Genomic DNA, 25,186 nt, shown 5'->3' on the forward strand with positions numbered 1-25,186 from the left:
TCTCATTATTATAAAAGGAAGAGATAAATGATTATCTAAGGTCTCTCCCAGTTCAAATTCTATTGGGTCTGGATAAAGGGAATGGAGAGCGGGGCCTCGAAAACCAGAAGGAGGAAGAAGGAAGTTTTCCCCCTACTTTACGGGAAGGACTCATGTATTCTACCTTCCATCATGCTTGAAGACTAGCCCCTTCACCCCACGACTTTTGGCCCTCCCTATCCCTTCTCCAGAGCCTCTGAGAAGGTCTGTGGCCAGGCCTGATGCCCACCGCCAGCGGGAACGGGTCTGAACATTTCTACCCCCGTCCCCCCACGATCTTTCTTTAAAGGTCTAGTGAGCAGGTGCTCTGTGCCAGTCCCATTCTAACTCGGGTTTGGCTGGGCAGCTAACTTTGCTGGATCCAGGCAAAGCATTAGGCCAAATATGTATTCTTTCTGCCTTTGGTGATTTCCTGGCTGTAAAACAAGGGGATTGAAATAGATGAGTTTGAAAATCTAGTTCTAAAATTCTACTTTAACGATTGCCAGACTAATATTTACCTTGAGCTTCCTTCTTTACCTTCCTTGGCTGCTGTTCTATGAGAATAAATCTGTTTTGGAAGAAAACATGATCACAGTTACCCATCACAATAACCACTCCCTCCACATCTTTATTCATTCCTTTGCGTTTTAGGTCTTATCTACCCAGTGAGATGATAACTTTTCCTAGGACAGGAATTTGTTGAATAGTCCTTTGACTCTTCAATAACACCTAACTCGCGTGCAGCTGGTAATACATTTTACTGACTGCCTCAGATAACATTCAACAGGTAATTCCTAATAAAAATTCTTGGGAGGAGGAAAAGAAAAGTGTCTACCAGAAACCTAAACAGCAGCACTGTTTTAAAATCAAGGACAAGAGTAGGATGTCTGTTATCACTGCTGCTATTCATTGGTGTTGAGGAGGTCCTAACTGATGCACTGGGAAAAAATGGAGTCGTGGAAAGGAAGAACTAAGACGTATTTGCATATGAAATTACAGACAAACTAAAAGGCCCAAGAGAATCAACTAAAATTTTGTTGGAAGAAACATGAGAATTCAGCAAGATGGCTAGATATATATAAAATCAAGAGATCAACATGTAAACCTCAATGACTTTCCTATGTTCCATAAATAATTAATCAAAAGATGGAAGAATTATCCCATTTACAATTATCAATAAAAAGGCATAAAGTACCTAGGAATAAACTTAGCAAAGAATGGGTAAGACCTATGAGATGAAAACACTAAAGCTCTTCTGAAGGACATTAAGAAGAAACGAATACGTGATGTGAGACACTATTTTCCGAGAATAGTGTAAAGATGTCAGTTCCCTTCAAATTAACCTACAAATTCGGGGCAATCCCATTCAAATCCCAAGACAGTTTTTCAAACAAAAACTGGCCAGCTGACATTTGGTAGAGAAAATGTGCAAGCATAGCTACAAAATGGATGAAGAAGAAGATCACAGAGCAGACGTTAAAATACGTTCTTACAGAGCAACTGCAGTTAAGTATGTAGCGTGATACTGATACAGGAAAAGAAAACCAGGTTGATAGAATAGAGTCCAGATAACACTAGTATTTTGGATCCATGAAGAAAGAATGAACCATTCAATAAAAGATTTTAAAGTAACTGGATCTTTATGCAAGGGAAAAAAGTTAGATCCCCTACCTCGACCGTACCAAAACACCAGACAGATTCCATACAGATTAAAAATAAATAAATCACAACAAATATTATAAGAGTACAGAAGAAAATATCAGAGACTATTTTTATACCATGAGGCGAAAAGGCCTTGTTAACGAGGCCCATGTCCCATAAGCCATGAGGCAGATATGGTGACGGACTGTCCACACCCCCTGTTCATCGTAGTCCTTGCCCCCTTGATCCCCTGGATTGTTTGTCCTCTTCCTGTTGATTTATAAAACTCTCTTCATATGAAATATATTAATCCTTTCAAAGGCTTTCACTGAATTTCAATGTTTCAAATATTTGTCAGTGTTTTTATCGTGAAGGAGACGGAACAGTGGGATAGGAGCACAGGCTGACTGCAGGCACAGCTGGGTTCTGCTTTGGGTTTTGCCACAGGGGCCTTAAGCTGATCCCCTTCTATGTAGGAAAGAAGGATGGTGATATCATCCTCACAGGACTGTGGGGATTAAATCAGATGTCTGGTTTATTCCAAGCAGAAATCAGACAAGACGATCAAATCTATCAAATGTTTCTGCATGTGGTATCAGGTCACAAAGCTTTTTCTCACCACAAGATTATAAAAGTATTGATTCTGTTTTCTTCTAGCACTTTGATGGGTTCCTGTTTCTCTTTTGTTACATGTACTGAAATATGTTTTTTTAAGGTGAGAAATAGGGATCTGTTGTTATTTTCCTCCCAAATAATTAAGCAGTTGTTCTATTACCATTTATTTATTTTCTTCCACTGATTTGAATACTAAAAGGTAACATTTCAATGTTTATTTATTTATTTTTGAGAGCGACAGAGAGAGAGAGTAAGAGTGAGAGAGGGGCAAAGAGAGAGAGACACACACACAGAATCCAGAGCAGGCTCCAGGTTCTGAGCTGTCAGCACAGAGCCCAACACAGGGCTCGAACTCCTGAACCATGAAATTATGACCTGAGCCAAAGTAGGACGCTTAACCAACTGAGCCACCCAGGCGCCTCTAAAAGGTAACATTTTAAAAGTCCTCGTCACCCACGGATCTGTCTATTGCTGGACTCTGTAGGCTACTTCACATAAATATTACGTTGCATTATTCCTCATTGTGAAATTGACACAATGCCTCATCTCTTCCTTTGAACATCATTATTGTCCACTACAGGAAAAAAACTGCATGGTCTCTGACCTCAAAAAGTGTATCATCTAAGTAGGGAGAGGAAATAATGAAACCACATAAAAAAATATAAACACAAGGTTAAACCACATAGGAATTTAAAACAGCAATAGGAGTTTATAGAACTTCCCAAAAGCAAAAGGCTGCAGGCCACCTCAAGATGCAGAGTACTGACTGGACAATGGCCAATGATTTCTCTTCCCAGAGGTCATGGTAAGTTGACCCCACGCTAGTTCCTAGGCTCTTAGGCTGAGAAATCAGACTCTGATCTCATCAAGAGAGAACGCACTTCTTTCTGCATGGAGGCAATATCACCTTACCAATGTCACAGGATTGATCAAAATCAGAATGTCAGGCCATGACTTGACAATAAGGAAAACATCCATTCCACCCATTCCACAGATAGGGCATCTGTGTCCACATGATTGGGACTCCTGTCTCCTGTGGAGACAGGCCTCTGTGGCACACTGAAGTATAATCAGAAGGCTATTTGGTGAGAAGAGAAGTGGAAGAAAAGTAATTAGCTGAATCCAGTGTTTCATGGAAAGGACGGAGGTAGCTAGATCCATCCATCTGCCCCGCGGGCACAGCCCGGCTGGTGGGCCTGACTCTCATCTGCCTGAGGTGCCATCTCTACTCTTAGGCAAGGCTAGGTGGGCACTGCCCATGTTGGTCTCTTCCTCACCATTTCTATGCTTTTACTACTGACCAACCCTCCAGAAGACAGACATGTTTCTCCTTAGCAGTTAATACATCCAGTCAGGTTTTACTCAAGTCTGATAGACCAGGAAGCCTTACATATCTCTGCTCTGATCCATGACCCTGATATTTCTCTCTTGAGGAGCTGCCTTTTAACAAACTGTTTAGCATATTTTTGTTATCAGGGGAGGGGAATGCGTCACTGCAGACCCTAAGAAATGGTGACCATCTCACAGAAGGACTAGGTCCAGGAGTATTACAGTATTCGGGGAAGGCTTTGTGAAGAAAGATGAACTCGAGTTGGCTTTTGAAGGCTCACGGGACTTCCACCAGCAGAGTGAAATAAAGGAATTTCAAGTGGGCAAAGTCACCAACAAAAGTAGGAATGGGCATGGTCTGACTAGGGGATGGTGAGGGGCTGCTTTGGCTGAAATGGAGGGTTGCCATGACAGATGGCAATATAGATATAGATATAGATATAGATATAGATATAGATATAGATAGATAGATATAGATATAGATATATAATAAGCATATGTATATTTGAATAAATATATTGAATATATATTCAATTCATACATAATTGAATAAAAGGTAAACAGGCAAGCTCCAGGAATAGGCAACTGTAATTATGACACGCTCTGAGTAGCCTGATGCAGGATTTTAGCTGCAGGGTTTTAACTGAACCTGTTTACACAATGCCTTGCGAAGTGGAGGAGAGAGCTGTAGGCACATCTAATTAATCAACAAGATGACACTTTTATCTCTAAGCCATGCCCTTTCTTCCAAGATGACTGATAGCTCCATGAAGGTGAAGACTATTTCTCTCTCATCATTTTAGCCAACGAGGAAAGAAATCAGTGGTAGTAGGAGGATGACTGGTGAGTGCATCGAATCGACATCATTTTTTTGAGTTGAAGAAATTTTACTATCATGTCAACTGTGGCCTTCTTAGACCTAATGTCTCAGAACAAGCTAATGGCTTGTTATCTTGGTTACAATCCACAGATGTCTCCCGGCAGTGGGGTTCCTTTTAAAATCCCTGGAATATACTTTGCAATAAAAGGACAAAGCATATCTCAGTCCTCCAGACTGAAGAGGGATATCACGTCGTGATAGGTGGGAAAGTGGCTTTGATTTTCAGTTTGTGGGTTCTGAATCTACTGTAAAGAAGGAATATAGTCTGGGAATCTGAATTAATTGTTGTCCTTACCTCAATGAGACAGAACACTATGATCAAAATCATCACTACTACAGTCACAGATATTGCCAAGATGAGTTTGTTGTTATAGCCATAGCCTGGAACTTCTTTTGTGAGCTAAAAAAAAGGGAAAGAACAATTTTTTTAGAAAACAGAGATAGGATGAAAGTTAACTATTCTTTAACGACTCTAAAACCCCATTCTTTCCGATGAATCGCTTATAGGTTCTTAAGGAATATACCAAATCTAATGTGATATGTAATCTTAATCATTAGCATTTTCTTCAAGACTTGATGTATCTTGTATGTTAGGTCCTCTTTTTGTCTCCTCTGGGAACAGCGGCACTGTTTCCTAAATGAGCAAAGTGGCAGATCACTGCCTTAGCCAAAATTATGTGGCCAAGACAAGACCCGGACTAGGAGCCCCCGGTCCTTGTGCTTGGGTCCATGTCCTAAACCACCTAAATGTCGAGACCCCACATTTGGGGATTTATCCTCACCTCCCTTGACTCCTGCTCTCTCTGTTCACTCTGGACTTCTGTGCTCTCATTGATATAATTCTCATTTTTCCATTGGTCCGTATCCCACTCTGCCTTGGACACCTTTACTTCTTGCTGCTCGCTGAGAAGCTTCATCAGGAGGCCTGTTCTGGAGATGAGCTTGGCACAGGCCAGCTGCACCTGGGTCTCAGAGCAGTCCATTTTCAAAGTCCGGATAACATGAGAAATGAGCCTTCTCACATCATTGCTGGGGATGAGGGACTGTAGCTGCTGGTTTAACTGAATTTCAAACAGATCACCTGAGGACGAGAGCTTTGACACAGTGAAGCCTGTGGCTTTTGGGGGCAAGCCAGTGCCCGCATTGTGGTATTCCCGTTGTGTATCATTGGTTTGTTTAACTGTCGGCATAGAGTTGTCTGCAGTAACAGTAGAATTAGCAGTGGAAAGATTCTTACGGTCTGTGAATTCAGGGAGGGTTTGTTCTGGCATAGTAGTGTTTCCTGTAGAAATATTTTCTTCAGAAACATGTTGAGCAGTAGTGTTCTCTACAGTAGTGTTTTCTCTGTAAGTTCCTGAAGGAGCAAATAATTCTGGAAAAGGATTTTTCTGAGGACTCAGTTCTCCCGGAGATGAAAAATCCTCTCGTGAAGGGGAATTTATGAGGCTCCTGACTGCAGAGGATGGAGGCCTCTTTGCAAGCAGCTGTCTATTACTGAGTGAACTTTCCTTTCTGGACTTTCGATTCAGTTTGGCCTTGGGTGTTCTGTGGACCACACGGGAGCGACTTTTATGAAAGCGGTGTGTCTTTCTGGGGAGTGAGGCTGGTCTGAAAGCCTTCATATTTCTAACTCTAGCATTTGCATCTTCTAAAACAAAAATGGTGTACGTTAAGTCTTTTGATTCTTTTTTCACGTCAGGTGGGGATTTTGGAGCGGGGGTGGCAGAAGGCCTGCCCAAAGAGTATTGCTTCAGGAAAGAAGAGACCGCTGCCTTGTGCTCATCTACGAACGAAGGCTCTGTATTGAAGGAGCTTCCCACTAATTTGCTGGGCCTGTGCGCCACGGGAAGCTCCCCTGGGGATGGTCTCCTGAGCCTTCTTTCCTTGGGAGCGGGGGTGGCAGAAGGCCTGTCCAAAAAGTATTGCTTCATGAGAGAAGAGACCGCTGCCTTGTGCTCATCTATGAACGAAGGCTCTGTATTGAAGGAGCTTCCCACTAATTTGCTGGGCCTGTGCGCCACGGGAAGCTCCCCTGGGGATGGTGTCCTGAGCCTTCTTTCCTTGGGAGCGGGGGTGGCAGAAGGCCTGTCCAAAAAGTATTGCTTCATGAGAGAAGAGACCGCTGCCTTGTGCTCATCTATGAACGAAGGCTCTGTATTGAAGGAGCTTCCCACTGATTTGCTGGGCCTGTGCGCCACGGGAAGCTCCCCTGGGGATGGTGTCCTGAGCCTTCTTTCCTTGGCCATGTTCTCCACAGATGGCTGGGCGCTCTGTTTCCTCTGGATGTTCTGACGTCTCAGTTCTTTTAAGTGCCTTTTCCGTATGCCCTTTGGGCCCTTGATGACCTTTTTCACTCTCAGGAACTTTTTCCCCACACTCTCAACCTCGTCTAGGCTCTTCTCCTGCGGTTGGGCAGTTTCCAATTTCTTTGGAAAGATTTGACGTTTAAACTTGGGACCTAAAAGGCTGGAATGTATAAGCATGGCCATTTTTTCTTTCTTTTTCACGTCATCAATTTTTTCCTGAATTTCTGCATCTAACAAATTTTCCAGAAAGTAGAGTTTTCTCAGTTTATTCTTGTAAGTTGAATTGTTGGATCCAGGTTTAAGAGAAGGGTCCCCTGTGTCGTTCATCGAGTGACCCACGGGCTTGTCTCCCTCTTGCACATTTGAAAACAGAAGTTTAATGAACGGTAACAGCGTCGATTCTACGTCTTCTAGATTGCCCTCCGAGAAATAAGGCAATATGTAATTCAGTGCACTAATGACATCACTTTCGTCATTGAAGTCTAGCTGCTCGTTCATAAAGGCTGACAAACTGACACGATCTATGTCTGAGGACGCCTTCTCTGGCTCAATAGTCAGCTCCGTGCTGGCGCTCTTCTTTCGAGCTGTCAATACCTTCATGAATGATCCTTCTGCCTTCCTTAGGTATACTTCCTGATCTGTCGAAGAAGAAGAAGAGATGAGTTTTGATAATGAAAGACTGACAGCACAGCTCTTTGTCAATGCACAGTCATACGTCCCAGTCAAGCAAATTAAGAATCAGCAAATACTCGAGCGCCATTTAGAGAGGAGACGAACTCAAACTTGGACCCACGATTGGCAACAACAAAAGGACAAAAAGATGTGTTTTGAAAAAGTAGCTATTTCCTCAGAACATTCCACAGTGTGAATAAGTATATTTAGAGTTATTCCATTGGTCCCTAAGGGCCGATTGCCCAGGCCTCAAGAAAAGCCAAGGCCGGAAGATACTCGGCTAAACTGTGTGCAGCTCTAGTGCGACTCCTGGCATTCACATACCCCACCCTGTCCTGCTTCGGGGGCAGAGGGAGCGCGAGTCTTCCTCCTTCTACGTCTTCAGTGGGCTTGAGTTCTTGCTACCATCACATATGCCCGGGACAACACCCGTCACCAGCAGGTCCTCATCTGGACACGCCCTCTCCGCCCACCCACCAATTCTTTTGCTTGGTCCCTGCTCCCATATATCGCACCTCCCGTAACATAAGCTCTAGACAGAAAAAACTAAACACAAGACCCGCTAAGTCCACCCTGGTTCTTTGCTTAAATTTGGGCAGAGATGTGGGGTATAGGTTAAGAGATTTTCCAGGTATGAGAGAGATGCCACTGTGGGGCGTTCAAAAAAAATCAACGGAATGATACTTGAGGTTTTAAAATGCAGAAGGGATAAAGAAACTTTGGTCAAATGCCTACTTTGCTTTCATTTCCTTTCATTTCCAGATTTCTAGCTTTACTGAGAGAACCATCCAGAGCTTCCAACTACATGAAGGTCAAGCGTACAGCTTGTGTCCACTGAACAGCACTGTGCAGCTGGGTTTTTCCAGAAGAATTAAAAGTATTTTTAGTGGTGCTGGTGAGAGTCGGAGGAGGAGGTGATAAAGGTCACGAGAGAGGAGGAGCAGTGGGCTGGCGGAGCGCCCAAAACGGGAGAGGAGACTCGAGTGCTAGGCTAAGGCACCTCTGATCTCATTTTTCCTCGCCTGTCAAAGGAGATAAAAAAAAAAAATGCCTATTCTGCCCACCTCTAAGGGAGACGGGAGTAAGATAATTGGTAAAACATTGTTTTGGAAAATAAGCAACACCACTTATAGAAGTAGCAAAGTGTAATTTATGCTGTGCCCTAGACCATTGACAGGGACCCATATTCAAGCTATCCAGGTGCAAAAGCACATTTTGGAAGTCACCAAGTTAGTGCCAATAAAACCTAAGAACAGAAAAATACCTAAAAGCACCCGTGTTTTGGATAGAAAAGCTTAAGATTCAGAACAAGAGTTGGACAGCCCAAGGATAGAAGAGCCCTCTCATCCGTTAGAACGGTTGGGTAGCAGCTTCTGGTTAGGGCACAGAAACACAGAGGCTCCAAATAAAACTTTTTCAGAAATCAGCATCACTTGTACTCTTACACACTTATAAAAACAACAAAATAAACAAAAAGGTATCTCCACCTGTCCTATAAGACAAAGGGCACCTGAGACCTAACGCACGTAAAATCAGCTTATAAGCTGTGATGCACTATGTGAACAGGTTTTCATTTGGGGGTAGTTGACTTAATAATGTAACTGAGAATCTGACTTTTAACAAAGGAATAGTTCTTAGAAATTTAGGGATCTGAACTCTGAATGAGTAAAAATAATGCAATGACATCATTAGTTTAAAAATTTACCATTGTTAGGGTGCCTGGGTGGCCCAGTCAGTTAAGCATCCCTTTGGCTCAGGTCATGATATCACAGTTCAGCCCCGCATGGGGCTTGCTGCTGTCAGTGTAGAGCTTGCTTCGGATTCTCTGTCCCCCTCACTCACTCTCTGCCCCTTCCCAGCTCACGCACGTGAATGCTCTCTCTCTCAAAAATGAATAAACATTAAAAAAAATTATCATTGTTGATTAAAAATAAAAGTTAAACCACAAATAAAATAAAAATTTACAAATTTATCATCAGGCAATTAGGACTTACCACAACGTGTGCCATTTGTCAGACATGCACTGTCACAACGTAGCTTGACTGTCTTACAGACAACCTCAATAGTATTTTTAAATTGGCAGAGACAGCAGGCCATACGGCTAGGTAAAATCCTATAAATGGAAACACAGACAATTAAATTAGTGGTAAAGGAGTTACTTGAGTAGGTAGAAGAGGCGGGCCAAAGTCATCACAGGGCTTTGCAAAAAGGAATTCTTGAGGCACATGGCCTGGATGGTTGGGTAGGGACCAGTTGGCCAACTGCTGCTCTTGAATATTATAAATACACAGATAGAAGGACAGAGGTGCCCAACGGAAAGGTAAGGATGACATGGGGTATGGTACCCTTAGAATGAGATAGAGATTAGAACTGGGTGACACTGATCAGTAGTTTAATACACAGGTAACTCCTTCCAAGCCAAAAGTCTCACTTCGGGTTGAGAGCACACAGAAAGAGGGTAGACTTCTAAGAGTTTGAATAAATCTGAAATATGGCCCATACTGAGGATAAAAAGCAATCAACTTTGGCTCAGGTCATAATCTCGTGGTTCATGGGTTTGAGCCCCACATCAGGCTCTGTGCTGAGAGCTCGGAGCCTGGAACCTGCTTCAGATTTAACTTCCTCTCTCTCTACCCCTTCCCTGATCACTCTCTGTGTCTTAAAAATAAATAAATGTTAATTTTTTTTTTTAAAAAGCAATCAATCAAAAACTAATCCATAATCTACACAAATGCTACAATTAGCAGACAAGGACATTTAAAAAAGTTATTATAACAGTATTTCATATATGGAAAAAACCCCATGCCTCTCCTTAACTCAATGAATTGTGCAACAACTTCAAGTGGCCTAATATATGTATACTTAGAGTCCACGAAGGAGAGGAGATATAAAAAAAATTTGAAAAACTAATAGCCCCCACATTTCCAAATAAGTAAACCCTATAACCTCACAAATCCAGCAAGGTCAATGAAATCTGAGCACAACATGGATTAAACTACATGTTTAGTTTAATCCATTAAACACGGATAAAACTACACCACGGCACATGATAATCAAACTGGTCAAAGCCAGTGATAAAGAGCAAATCTTAAAAGCAGCCAAAGGAACAAAACCACACATGACACACAGAGCAACAAAGATATAACAATGACAACATATTTCTTGTTGGAAATAATGTAAGCCAGAACTCGGTGGGGCAACATCTTTCAGGCAGTGAAAAGGAGAGGGGGACCAAATAGCCATCAAGCTAGAATTCTATACCCAAATCTTTCAAAAATAAAAGCAAGATAGACTATCTGAGACATACAAGAGCTGGAAGAATTCATCATTAGCAGGCTTACACTGTAGAAATGCCAAAGGAAGTATTTTTTTAAATGTTTATTTGAGAGACAGAGAGAGAGGGCACGTGCAGTATGCGTGTACAAGGGGGAAAGAGCACTGAGGAGACAGAGAATCCCAAGCAAAGCCCAACGCGGGACTTGAGCTCACAAACTGTGAGATTATGACCTGGGCCAAAATCAAGAGTTGGATGCTTAACTGACTGAGCCACCCAGGTGCCCCTAAAGAAAATATTTTTAAGCAGAAGGAAAAGGATAGCAGACGGAAATGTGGATCCACACAAAGGAATGAAGAACATTAGAACTGGTAACTATATAGGTTATGATTTCACTTCACTATATGTATGTATATCATTTCACTATATGATTTCACTTATATGTAGAATCTCAGAAAAAAACAAACAAACAAGGGGTGCCTGGATGGGCTAAGTCAATGAAGCATCCTACTCTTGATTTCGGCTCAGGATCTCAGGGTCGTGAGATCGAGCCCTGTGTCAGGCTCCACGCTCAGCATGGATTAGCTTAAGATTCTCTTAAGATATTCTCTCTCTCCCTCTCTCTCTCTCTCTCTCTCTCTCCTCTGCCCCTTTTCCCAACTTGTACACTCTGTCTCTAAGATTTAAAAAAAAAAACAAACACCAAAAACCATAAGATACCTAGGAATAAACCTAATCAAAGAGGTAAAAGATCTGTATGCTGAAAACAATAGAACGCTTATGAAAATAAATTGAAGAAGACGAAAGAAATGGAAAAACATCCCATGCTCAAGGATTGGAAGAACAAATATTGTTAAAATGTCTATACTACTCAAAGCAAACTACACATTCAATTCAATCCCTATCAAACACCAGTATTTTTCACAGAGCGAGAACAAACAATTCTAAAAGTTGTATGGAACAAGAAAAGACCCCGAATTATAATGTTGGGAAAAAACAAACAAACAAAGCTGGAGGCATCATGATTCTGGACTTCAAACTGTATTACAAAGCTGGAATCATCAAGACAGTGTGGTACTGCACAAAAACAGACACATAGATCAATAGAATAGAATAGAGAACCGAGAAATGGAGCCACAAATATATGGTCAACTAATCTTCGATAAAGCAGAATATCCAATGGAAAAAAGATAGTCTTCGCAATAAATGGTGTTGGGAAAACTGGACCGTAACATGCAGAAGAATGAAACTAAACCACTTTTTTACACCATACACAAAAATAAATTCAAAATGGATGAAAGACCTAAATGTGAGACAGGAAACCATCAAAATCCTAGAGGAGAACACAGGCAGAAACCTCTTTGATCTCAGCTAAAGCAACTTCTTACTAGAGACACGTCTCCAGAGGCAAGGGAAACAAAAGTACAAATGAACTACTGAGGAGTGCCTGGGTGGCTTAGCGGGTTGAATGCCTGACTCTTGGTGTTGGCTCAGGTCGTGATCTCAGGGTCGTGGATTGAACCCCGCATCAGGATTCTCTCTCCACTTGAGATTCTCTCTCTCCCTCTCTCTCTGCTCCCCCCCATGCATACATGTATGTGTGTGTCCATGTTCTTAATTAATTAATTAATTAATAGGGGCACCTGGGTGGCTCAGTTGGTTAAGTATCTGACTTGGCTCAGATCATGATCTTACAGTTCGTGAGTCTGAGCCCCGTGTCAGGCTCTGTGCTGACAGCTTGGAGCCTGGAGCCTGTTTCAGATGCTGTGTCTCCCTCTCTCTCTCTGCCCCTCCCCTGCTTGCACTCTGTCTCTCTCTCTCAAAAATAAACGTAAACAAACAAACAAACAAACAAACATTTTTTTAAATGAATTATTGGGACCTCATCAAGATAAAAACCTTCTGGGGCACCTGGGTGTCTCAGTCGGTTAAGCTTCTGACTTCAGCTCAGGTCATAATCTCACGGTTTGTGAGTTCGAGTTCTGCATCGACTCTCTGTTGACAGTGCGGAGCCTGCTCAGATCCTCTGTCTCCCTCACTCTCTGCCCCTACCCCACTCTTGTGCTCTCTCTCTCAAAAACAAACATCCATGAAAAAAAGATAAAAAGCTGTACAGCAAAGGAAACAATCAACAAAATTAAAAGGCAACTGATGAAATGGGAGAACATATTTGCAAATGACATAATCTGATAAAGGGCTAGTATCCAAAATATATAAAGGACTCAACACCCAAAAAATCAAATACATAATCCAGTTAAGAAAAGGGCAGAAGACATGAATAGACAGTTTTTCAAAGAAGACATCCGGAAGGCTAACAGACACATGAAAAGATGCTCAATATCACTCATCATCAAGGAAATACAAATCAAAATCACAATGAGATACCACCTCACATGTGTCAGAATGGCTAAAATTAATAACTCAGGAAACAACAGATGTGGAGAAAGGGGAACCCTTCTGCACTGCTGGTGGGAATGCAAACTGCTGTAGCCACTCTGGAAAACAGTATGGAGGTTTTTAAAAAGTTAAGAATAGAACTACCCTACAACCCAGCAATTGTACTACTAGGCATTTAACCAAAGGGTACAAAAATGCTGATTTGAAGGGGCATGTGCACCCAATGTTTATAGCAGCACTATCAACAATAGCCAAAGTATGGAAAGAGCCCAAATGTCCATTGATGGATGAATGGATGAAAGATGCGGTGTATATATATACAATGGAGTATTACTTGGCAATCAAAAAGAATGAAATCTTGCCGTTTGCAACTACATGGATGGAACTGGAGGGTATTACGCTAAGTGAAATTAGTCAGTGAAAGACAAAAATCCTATCACTTCACTCATATGAGGACTTTAAGAGACAAAACAGATGAACATAGGGAAGGGAAACAAAAATAATATAAGAACAGGGAGGGGGACAAAACAGAAGAGACTCATAAATATGGAAAACAAACTGAGGGTTACTGGAGGGGTTGTGGGAGGGGGGATGGGCTAAATGGGTAAGGGGCACTAAGGACTCTACTCCTGAAATCATTGTTGCACTATATGCTAACTAATTTGGATGCAAATTTTAAAAAATAAAAAATAAAACAAGGTAAAAAATAAACAAAAAATAAACAAAAAACCAAATGAATGAATAAACAACAACAAAAAAGAGAAAACACTTGTAAATACGGAGAACAAACTGGGGATATGGACAAAATGAGTGAAAAGGGTTAAGAGGTACCAACTTGCAGTTATAAAATAAATAAGTCACCAGATGAAAAGTACAGCATAGGGAATATAGTCAATAATACTGTAATATACTTATTGTGGTGAGCATTTCATAATGTATATAATTGATCACTGTGTTGTGAGCATTTCATAATGTATATAAAAGATCACTGTGTTGTACACCTGAAACTAATTTAATATTACATGATCTATATATACTTCAATAAAAGAGATAATTGAGGGGCACCCAGGTGGCTCAGTCAGTTAAGCATCTGACTTCAGCTCAGGTCATGATCTCATAGTCTGTGATTTCAGGCCCCACATCAGGCTCTGTGTCTACAGCTCAGAGCCTGGAGCCTGCTTCAGATTCTGTGTCTCCCTCTCTCTCTGCCCCTCCCCCACTTGCACTCTGTCTCTCTCAAAAATACAAAAATAAAAAAAGATAACTGACTATTTAAACAAAAAAAATAATATGGTGTGCTAAAAGTAAAATGTATGAAAACAATAGCACAAAGGTCAGGAGGGGAACAATGGAAGTACACTATTTATTGTAAGGTTCTTATACTATTCATGAAATCATATAATATCATTTGAAGATAGACTGTGATAAGTTAAACATGAACACTACAAACCATTAAACAGCTACTAAAATAACAAAACCTGAGTTGTAACTATTTATCCCCCCACCAAAAAATAATAAAACGTACTAAATCAACCCAAGAGCAGGAAGAAGAAGAAAAAGAAAAAGAAAAGAAACAAAGAACAGATGGGATACATAGAAAAGAGTAGACAGTAGCTTTAAATGTAAGCATATAAATAATTACATTAAATATAAATGGTATAATCACCTAATTAAAAGATAGAGTTGTCATACTGGATAAAAAAGCAAAAGCCAACTATATGCTGTCTATAAGATTCATCTTCAATACAAAGATATAAGTAGGTTAAAAATATGGAAGAAATTATGCTTTGCTAACACTAATCAAACGAAACCTTGAGTGGCTATATTTACTATAGGACAAAGTCAATTTCAAAGCAAAGATATTACCAGGGATAAATGAGGTTATTCCATTGTGATAGAAATGTCAACTATTAGAAAAGACATAACTTAAGAATTTATGTATCTGATAATAGAACTTCCAAATATATTAAGGAGAATAGGAAAGAGAGACACATAAGCACTCAATTATAGTTGGAGATTTCAATATCCCTCTCTCAATAATTGACAGAAAAAATATATAGAAAATGAGTAATGATACATCAGACTTGAAAAATACTACCAACCTACTTGACCTAGTTGACATTTATAGAATACTCCACACCAAATCAGCAGACTACATATTTTCTTTCAAGTGGACACATAATATTTATCAAAATAGGCCATATTCTCATCTATTACCAGAATTCATTGGCTATAAAACAAGCCTCAATAAATTTAAAAGGATTTCAGTCATCCAACATATTGTTCTGTGACCACAATGGAATTAAATAACAAATTAACAGATCTGTAAAATCTCCAAATATTTAGAAACTAACCAACACACTCCTAAGTAACCCTATTGGTCAAATAAGTCAAAATGGATATTAGAAACTATTTTGTACCAACTGAAACTGAAAACACAACATGTCAACATGTGGGATGTTGCTCATATAGTATTCATCTTCCCCAGTGTCCACTTTTAAGAAACTAGAAAAAGAAAAGGAAATTCATCACTGAGTAAGGAGAGAAAATGGAATGATAAAGATCAAAGCAGAAATTTTTGAAAAGGAAAACAAAAATAGAGAAGTCAGTGTAATGAAAAGGCACTTTTTAGAGAAGATAAGTAAAACTGATAAACTTCTGGCCAGATTTATCAAGAAAAGACAAGAGAAGACACAAATTATCAATATCAAAAATGAGAGGAATGACATCACTACAATTCTACAGATACTAAAAGGATAATAAGGGATTATTATAAAATACTTTATGTCAATAACTTCAAGATGAAATAGATTCCCTGAAAGACATGAACTACTCAAAAAAATAAAGTATGTAATTTAAGTAGCACTATTACAAAAATAAAATCTGTAGTTTAACACTTTCTCACAAAGAAAGCTTCAAGCCCACATGGCTTCACTGGTGAATTCTAGCAAACATTTAAGGAAAAAATAATGCCAATTCTGCACAAACTGTACTAGAGAATTGAAGAGAGGGGAATACTTCCCAACTCAATTTTAAGGCCAACATTCACCTTATGAAAAATAGATAAAGACATTAGAAGAAAGGATAGATAGAAGATCTCATATACTGCTGGCTGGAATGCAAAATGGTACATCCACTTTAGAAAACAGGTAAGCAGTTTCTTAAAAAGTTAAATATACACTCAGCATATGATGTAGCAATCCTGCCATTAGGTATTTTACCACCTGCCCCCCTCCCCCAATGAAAACATATGCTCACACGAAGACCTGCATGTAAGTGTTTTAAGCAACTTTATTCATAAAGGCCAAAAAGCTAGAAACAACTCAAATGCCCATTAACTGATGAATGCATAAACAAACTGGTATATCCTCATAACTGCAATACTACTCGGCAATAAAAAGGAAATGAACTACTGACATGTGCAAAAACATGGATGAGTCTCTGGGGTGCCTGGGTGGCTCAGTCAGATAAGTGACCGACTTTGGCTCAGGCCATGATCTCATGTTCCGCAGGTTCATGCCCTGTATTGGGCTCTGTGCTGACAGAGCCTGGAGCCTGCTTCGGGTTCTGTGTCTCTCTCTCTCTCTCTGCCCCTCTCCTGCTTATGCTCTCTGTTTCTCAAAAATAAATAAACGTTAAAAAAGTTAAAAAAAAAAACAAACATGGATGAATCTCAAAAGGATTATGCTGAAAGGAACCAATCACAGAAGACTGCATACTGTATGATTTCATTTATTTATTTTTTTTAATGTTCATTTATTTTTGAGAGAGAGAGAGAGATGGAGTGCAAATGGGGAAGGGGTAGAGAGACAGGGAGACACAGAATCCGAAGCAGGCTCCAGGCTCTGAGCTGTCAGGACAGAGTCCGATGCAGGGCTTGAACTCACAGACCGCGAGATCATGACCTGAGCTGAAGTCGGACGCTTAACTGCCTGAGCCACCCAGGTGCCCCTTGTATGATTTCATTTATAAGACACTGTAGAAAAGGCAAAACTATAGGGACAAAAATTAGGTTGGTGGTTGCCAGGGCTGGTGGTGAGAAAAGGGGATTGGCTGCAAAGGCACATAGGGGCCTTTTGGGGTGACAGAAACATTCTACGTCTCAAATGTGGTGGTGGTTACATAACTACACGTTTGTCAAAACTCATCAAACTGTATGCTTAAAAAGAGTAAATTTTATACCTCAATAAATCTGACTTAAGAAAACAATAAAACAAATCTAAGTAAACAACTAAGTGAAAATACACATAAGAAAAATCAACTTACAGTGTTTCCAATTCAACGGTCATCATGAGGATGCTCTCAACTGTTGTAAGTGACACCTGTGTTGATCCCATGTCTCTGAAGGAGAAAGCCCAAACATGCGTGATTTGAACCCAAGGATAAAAATTCTGTACCTAAAAAGATACTTAGCAACATGTGATTACTTCAATTCTGGCTTCTTTGTCAAGTCAGCTCAAGAGTTTTCTTGCTATGGACAATAATTTCAGAAAGCTCCCAATGAAGACATTTTATGTGCATCATCAAATTAATCACCTTGGTGCTCAACAGTACAATCCTTTTTACTCTTATCCTCATTTTCATTCTCAATTGCATCCACCTCTCTTGATTAGTCTTTTTTTCTTTTAATATACACCTTACTCCACTTTCCACTTTGAGATAAATGGTATTTCTACCTACATCTACAAGTCCCATGTCTGTTATGTGTTCTTCAATACTACTCCTTCCTCTGCAGGCTATCTTGCCCATATACGTTTTTTCTTTGCTAATAATGCTTATTTCAATAACCCAGTTAAAATTTAAATTACGACTTTTTAACCAAAACGCAAAATACTTAATCTTTTGATGACAACAAAAAAGATCAGAAATCATCTCATGAGCCATGAGATTGTTGCAATACTTACAAATATTTTAATGCTGGCAACTTAAAAAGATAGGAATCTTCAACAGTTGACAGAGGGTTACGACTGATAATTCTGAAAAATGCAATGGAATTAAAATTATCTGCATTTCCAGTAATGACTACCATGAAAGTTTATGTTCATTTTGGGGGTATGGAACTGGAAGGTGAAAACTAATCATTTTCTGCCTTTGCCTATAAATCACCCTTAGATTCTGTAAAGCACTCTTCCTTTGGGAACTACCCAGCTCTCTGGACGATAAAGTGGAGAACAGAAAGAGGAAAAAAAAAAAATTTTTTTTTTTACGTGGACAGCAAAGCAAAGATATGCCAAAGAACTTTTTGGGCTGAAAATCCTAGAAGTGACTATGCTGGTAGGAAGCCCAGGCTCTGTAGGAAATACTGTTTCTAGTGTCCTCTGTAATTCTAGGTGCTTTTCCTTTATCTCTAGAAATGTAAAAAATTCCACAGTTTAAAACACCCGGTTAAAGACAAAAATAGGACCAATTCCTCAGTTTGGGGGCCAAAGACAAAGGGATTAATCTAAGAGGAAATGGTGAAAGCTATACCCCCACCATGTGTATTCTCCTATGACAGCCTTTGTTAGGTGGCATATGATCCCGTTTCCTTATCCATCTCCTGGACTGCCAGCTCCTTGAGGGCAGGGACCATACTCTATTGTCATTTTTGTCCCTGTGCCTGACAGAGTGCTTGTTATTTACTAGTTACTTAGTGAAGGCTTGTTGAATAAATAACTTTTTGTCACTGCTTGACACAAGTTTTTATTCCAAAATGCCAAGTAGATTTTCTTCTCAGTTCTTTACAGCAAAAATAAAGTGAAGGAAACAGGAAGAAAGAAAAGAAAATCTGCCTTTAGGTTGACTCTGCTCAAGAATCATCACTGTACTTTTGCAAAATTATAAGGATAATCATCACAACCAATACTATTGAGCCATAGGGCATCTGTGATCAGCATTTCACATTTAAACCTCACAATAACCTTATGTGATAGATACATCATTACCCCATTTTACAAGTGAGGAAACTGAAGTACAGAGAGGTTGTATAATTTGTCCCAGTTTGTCAAGCCAGTCAAGAAGCAGAGCTGGAATCTGAACTCAGTTCTGACTCCAAAGCCTGTATTTAACTTGTATGAAAAAAAAAGGGGGTTTAAAATAGCCGTTACCTTAAACTTAACTTTGAGAGCATTAAATATAGAAACACTTTGCTGAACTTCATCTCTCCATCTGGGAGAGCTTCTCTAAGAATTACATTTTCTATTTTTATTCCTTTCCTCTAATCATCTCTCATGATTAAGTATTTAATTAGCCTGTGATCATTGAGACTTTAGAGATTTCATTTTTTATTTTTGTATTCTATTTTTTGAGAGAGAGAGTACAAGAGTGTGAGTGAAGGAGAGGCAGAGGAAGAGAGAGAGAGAGAATCCCAAGCAGGCTCCATGCCCAGTGCAGAGCCTGACATGGGGCTTGATCCCATGACTGCAAGATCATGACCTGAGCCGAAATCAAGAGTCAGGCAGTTAACTGAGCCACCCAGGTGCCCTGAGACTTTAGACATTTTAAAGCCCTGTTACAGGTGAATCAGTGAAAATGAGAAAGGAAGGACGTCTGAAAATTCATCCTTCCGTAAAAGCAACAACAACAACAAAAAACTAGCAAAAATGGTCAAAATCAACTTTCTCAGAACTTTGGAAATTTTAACCAATGGGCTTGCAGCAACCCGGAGAGCATTTATTAAAGAAAAAATTACTAATTTCTATGAGAACAGTGAGCTCTGTTGTTTTAACTTGTCCTCAACCTCTGCTCTCCATCGTGATGGTAGCCTTAAAAATTGCCCACATCCCAGGGGAACAGAAGGGAGCTCAAGTTCCTTAAAGCCTCGTTCCCAAGGAACAAACTGTCATTGTTTTACCTGTCTAGTGGGGTCCCTAAAAAACTTCACTTGAAAGCCTTGCCCTTGACCTCACTGAGAACTGCACAGTGCTAAAATAGCCTCTTCCCAAGGGGCATTTTTTGAAAACAATTATAGATAAATGTTTTAATCTGGCAGCTATGTGAGGCAATTGATAACAAGACAAAAAATAGCCTAAACAAAAAGCCTAAAAGGAAAAAGCTGAGAAATGAGATGTCCATAGGGACTTTGAAATGCTCCAACATCTTCCTGGGTAACTAGAAGACCACAAGACATATTCCTGGGAATGTAGAAAAAAAACCTTAGCACTAATAAATGAGTTCAGCAAGGTTACAGGACACAAGATCAATATGTAAAAATTAGCTTTATTTCTATACATCAGCAATGACTATTCCAAAAATAAAATTAGAAAAACAATTCCATGTATAACAGTACTCAAAAGAACAAAATACTTAGGAAAACATTTAACCAAAGAAGTGCAAGAATCACACTAAAAACCACAAAACGTTGTTGAAAGAAATTAAAGAAGATTGAAATAAGTGTAAAGATATGCCATGTTCACGGATCAGAAGAAAATATTGTTAAAATGGCACTATACCCCAAATTGAACTGTGGTTTCAGTATAATCCCTATCCAAACCCCAACTGACTTCTTTCCAAAAATTGGCAAGCTAATTCTAAAATCTGTATGTCAATTCAAGGGACCGAGAATAGCCAAAATGATCTTTTTTAAAAAAAAAAAAAGTTTATCTATTCATTTTGAGAGACAGCGAGCATACACACCCGTGCAGAAGAGCAAACATGAGCGAGTGTGAGTGGGGAAAAGTGTGAGCAGGGGAGGGGCAGAGGGAGAAGGAGAGGGAGCATCCCAAGCAGGCTCCATGCTGTCAGTGCAGATTGCAACACGGGGTTCCATCTCACAAACCATGAGGTCATGACCTGAGCTGAAATCAAGAGCCGGCCACTTAACCAACTGAGCTACCCGGGTGCTCCAAAACGATTTTGACACAGAACAACAAAATGGGAAGACTCACACGCCCTGGTTTCAAAACCTACTTCAAAACTACAGTAATCACGGTGTGGTACTGGCAAAAGAACAGACATGTAAGTTGATGGAACAGAACTGACAGTCCAGGAACAAATCCTCACATTTATGGCCCACTGATTTTCAACAAGGGTGCCAACACCATTCAACGTGGGAAGACTAGTCTTTTCAAATGATGCTGGGACAACCGTATATCCCCATACAAAATAATGTAGTTGGATTCCTACACTTCACACCATATATAAATATTAACTCAAAATGAGTCAAAGACCTAGAAGGAAGAGCTCAAGCTATAAAACTCTCAGGAGAGAAATCTTTATGACCTTGGATTTAGGCGACGGTTTCTTAGACATGACACAAAAAGCACAACAAACCAAAGGAAAAATAGATAAACTGGACTTTATTTAAAAATAAAAAAACAACCCAAAACTATCATATGTCTGATACAAGTCTAGTATCCAGAACATCCAGAATATATAAAGAACTCTTAAAACTCAGTGAAAAGACAAATAATCAAATGTTTAAATGGGTAAAGGATTTGAAGAGACATTTCGCCAAAGAAAATACATGAATGGCCAATAAGCACATGAAAAGATGCTCAATGTCTTAGGTCATTAGGGAAATATAAATCAAAGCTACAATGAGATAGTACTCTACACTCACTAAGATGGCTATGATCGAACAGAGAGACAATGATAAGTGGTAGCAAGATTTGGGGAAACCAGAATCTTCATACATTGGTGGGAATGTAAAATGGTGTAGTCACTGTGGAAAACAGTTCGGCAGTTCCTCAAAAGGGTTAAATATAGAGTTACTACATGACCCAGCAATTCCACTCTTAGGTATGTACCCAAGAGAATTAAAAACATATGACCACACAAAAACTTGTACATGAATACTCATAGCAGCATTATTCACAATAGCCAAAAAGTCAAAATAATCCAAATGTCCAATAACTCACGAATGGATGAACAAAATGTGACTGGAGCACCTGGGTGGCTCAGTCGGTTAAGCATCTGACTTTGGCTCAGGTCGTCATCTCACAGTTCATGAGTTCGAGCTCTACATCAGGCTCTGTGGTTTTGGATCCTCTGTCCCCCTCTCTCTCTGCCGCTTCCCCGCTTGTGTGTGCGCTCTCTTTCAAAAATAAATAAACATTAAAAAAAGGAATGAAGTACTGAAACATGCTACAACCGGATAAATCTTGAAGCCAACAAGCCATGTGAAAGAAACTAGACACACATTTCTATGAAATGTCCAGAATAGGCAAATCCATAGGGGCAGAAGGTAAATTAGTTGTTGCCAGGGGCCTGGGAGGAGGGGGGAATGGGGAGTAAAGGCTGATGGGTATGGTATTTCTTTCGAGGGGGGCAATGACAATGTTCTGGAATTAGCAGTGATTATTGTCTATCAAAGTATACCATTGGACTATATACTTTATAATGTTGCATATTCTATTATGCGGACTATATCTCAATTTGAAGAAAAAAAAAAAAAGAACCATGTTGTGATAAATAGAGAACCAGTTGCCAGAAGATCAAACATGTTAGTAGGTGGAGAAAAGGGGAGCGAAGATTCAAACTCTTCCACCACGGAGGTCAGAGGGAGTTAGCGGTGCGGCTGGGAGCCATGCATTTTTGTTCTTGCCTTGGAAACTCCCCTATTCTTCCTATTCCAGCCCCTTCTTCTACGTTTTTTCAGGCCCATTAACATGTCGGGTTTGTGTAACACTAGTTAATATCCAGTCAGACGATGTTATGAAGAGAAAGAACGTGAGTGTCACATGTCTGGTTAAACACAGTTCCTCAACCTTGAGGCTCCGAATGTCCTTTGGCTTTGAAAAAATAAAAATGGCATTAATACCTACAAGCTTACTGGCGGGCTCTGTGCAAGTAACCTCTTCCACGTGTGTGTCTTCCCCTGCCCACTTCTCCCCCCCCCCCGCCCCGCCCCCCTGGCTCCCTATTAAGAAAGACTATGAAGAATTATGCAGCCAAAACAATTTAGTAGTTTGTTATCCTTCCCGCAACTATCTCAGTGCTCTACCCCCACTGTCCCCCCCTCTTTCCTGGTAGCTCACCCATGGCCTTATACCCATCGGCTCGGTGCTTCCTCTTACCCAGGCAGCCCTCCTGCTGAGATGAATGCCCTGTGTTTATCTGTAGTGAAAACAAAATACAGGCCACTCCAAGTTATCCTATCTCCTCCTGTCTTTAGTGCCGCCTTCTCTTCATGGAGCTATTGTGCCCGAGCCAAGGGGAGAATGAGAACTGACCCGACAGGTTACATCTGCTGGACCGACAGCAATTGTCTTTCCACAGACTGCGATACGAACGAACGGTGGACGCTGCACTAGACATCATCTCCATTTCCGTTCAATTCCCTCATTTTACAGATAAAACGTGTGCTGACTCAGTCTATTGGCTTTTGGATATTCGTGGGCTTATCTTTATGGGAGTAAAACATAACAACAGTTATCCTCAAAGACTGTCTCATAATCAAAGTTGAAGAAATACTGTTCTAGATATTTTTTTGTTTTTTAAAAAACTCTATCTTATTTGAAGAGGAAAACTCAAGTATTTTTGCAAAAGCTTTCCGTTGCAGAGCAACGGGACAGACTAAAGGTAGCTCACAAAATAAGGGAACATTTCTTACGTGTTATTTTTTTTTTCTCCAAATTCTTCTACAGAGGTCCAGACAGATGGGCTACGTTTCCTTTCTATTAACTGAGGAGACAGAGAAGACTTGAGGACTGAAGCTTGTCACCACTGTCCTGAATGTACTGAAATCCTAACAGCTTTGGCTGAAAAAATGTCCAAAGCAGGCAGTGAAAATACATTTCAAATAGGACAGACTCCAAACTCTCTATGCTGGAATCCCAAGGCATGGAGGGAAAACTGGCTCCTTGGAGGAAAGCAGTTGAAGAAATAAGTAGAGTGATCTAGACCCTATTCCAGTATGTTTGAAGTACTTGGGGATAGAATAACCCCTTTCCTTTATTCATCTACATAGGTTCATGAGCCATGAGAACATGACTCCCCATGGGAAGCTCCTCAATACAAGACATCTAACGGCATCACGTAGATCCTCTCTCAGGGGTTGGGCGGGGGGAGGGGCGAAGCCTAAAGAATCTGAAATGGTGAGCCCATGTTTTAATTCAAGTTCTGAGAACAGCCTTGAAGAGGAGTTTCTGGCAGTGAGGAACAGCCCAAGAAGCAAGGGCCCCGGAATCAGGCAGACCTAGGTCTGAATTCTGGCTGTCACTTCCTGGTGAAGGGACTTAAGTAACGAACGTCTCCGAGTCTTTTTAGCAGCATTTACCTCATAAGGCAATTTGAGGATTAAAGGAAAGAGCATGTGCAAAGCACCTAGCATAAGGCTGGGCACAGAGTGGGTGCCTAGCAGTGACGATGTGATATTTGCACCAGGCGGTGAGCAGGAAGCCTGGGGATGCCCATAGGTGGCATGGCCAGGAGCTCCCGAAGCATAGGGAAAAGGAGCTCCCTGCTCGAAAGGTCCTATTCCAGTGAGAAGCTGACTCCAAGGGACGACGCCCAAAAGGCCGGTTGTCATTCAGGTCCTACCTAGTGCCAGGGAATGCGGAATTGTATTACTCGCGAAGCTTCTTAAGTGGTTCTGTCACTTATTGACAGTGTGAACCTAGGCAAGTCACCCGATGTCTCTGAGTTTCAACTTCCTCATCCCCGAAATGAGGATGATACTACCTGTATCACAAGAGTTGCTGGAAAAACGAAAATGAAGTGCCGTGTGAGGGGCCACATCCGGAGCATTTCCCACGTGCCAAGCTCTATTCTAAGAGTTTAAGACACACTGTCTTACTTGCAGCACAAGCGAAAGGTCTCAGCGTAGTGCCGGAGCGCAGTAAATACCTAACAGAGGTAGGTATTAAAGAAATGATATGGGGCAGAGGAGCAACTACCATGCTTCCCAGAGAAAGAAGATGCCTTGGCATATACGTGGGAAGAATCAGATGCAGCTGGGAGAAGAAAAGTAACAGTTGGGTATGACTATCGCAAAGCTTCTGAACTACCACACACGGAAAACAATAAAAGTTACCCTAAATCACCCCAAAAGGACAGCCCTGAGTTGTCATCTTCATCCTTAACGTTGATGCCTTTCTGAATCTGAGAAGAAGCTGTCAGGATTTCCAGTAC

The 25,186-nt window shown here is 40.6% G+C and overlaps 1 protein-coding gene and 1 long non-coding RNA gene across 9 annotated transcripts in view; one reads left to right on the top strand and one right to left on the bottom strand.

Moving 5' to 3' along the window:
• The window catches only part of LOC145715156 (uncharacterized), a 50,552-nt gene that overhangs the window by 2,107 nt on the left and 23,259 nt on the right, over positions 1 to 25,186 (bottom strand). For 6 of the 8 annotated variants that reach the window (XM_081794814.1, XM_081794812.1, XM_081794810.1 and 3 more), the window contains 6 exons: positions 18,040 to 18,111; positions 17,402 to 17,476; positions 9,459 to 9,577; positions 5,269 to 7,430; positions 4,782 to 4,886; positions 540 to 589 (listed from right to left, as the gene is read on the bottom strand). In XM_081794814.1, coding sequence (XP_081650940.1) covers positions 540 to 589; positions 4,782 to 4,886; positions 5,269 to 7,430; positions 9,459 to 9,577; positions 17,402 to 17,476; positions 18,040 to 18,111 — 2,583 coding nt within the window. The remainder of the gene's footprint in view (positions 1 to 539; positions 590 to 4,781; positions 4,887 to 5,268; positions 7,431 to 9,458; positions 9,578 to 17,401; positions 17,477 to 18,039; positions 18,112 to 25,186) is intronic. The other 2 variants (XM_081794816.1, XM_081794815.1) reach the window with 2 other exon arrangements.
• LOC145715160 (uncharacterized) lies at positions 11,036 to 24,768 on the top strand. The gene is made up of 2 exons (XR_014137190.1): positions 11,036 to 11,109; positions 23,701 to 24,768. It is a non-coding gene; the product is annotated as an uncharacterized LOC145715160 (long non-coding RNA).

This window comes from Panthera onca (assembly GCF_046562875.1).
Source record: "Panthera onca isolate mPanOnc1 chromosome E1 unlocalized genomic scaffold, mPanOnc1 haplotype 2 h2.Chr16_ul_5, whole genome shotgun sequence".
NCBI classification, from domain to species: Eukaryota; Metazoa; Chordata; class Mammalia; order Carnivora; family Felidae; genus Panthera; species Panthera onca.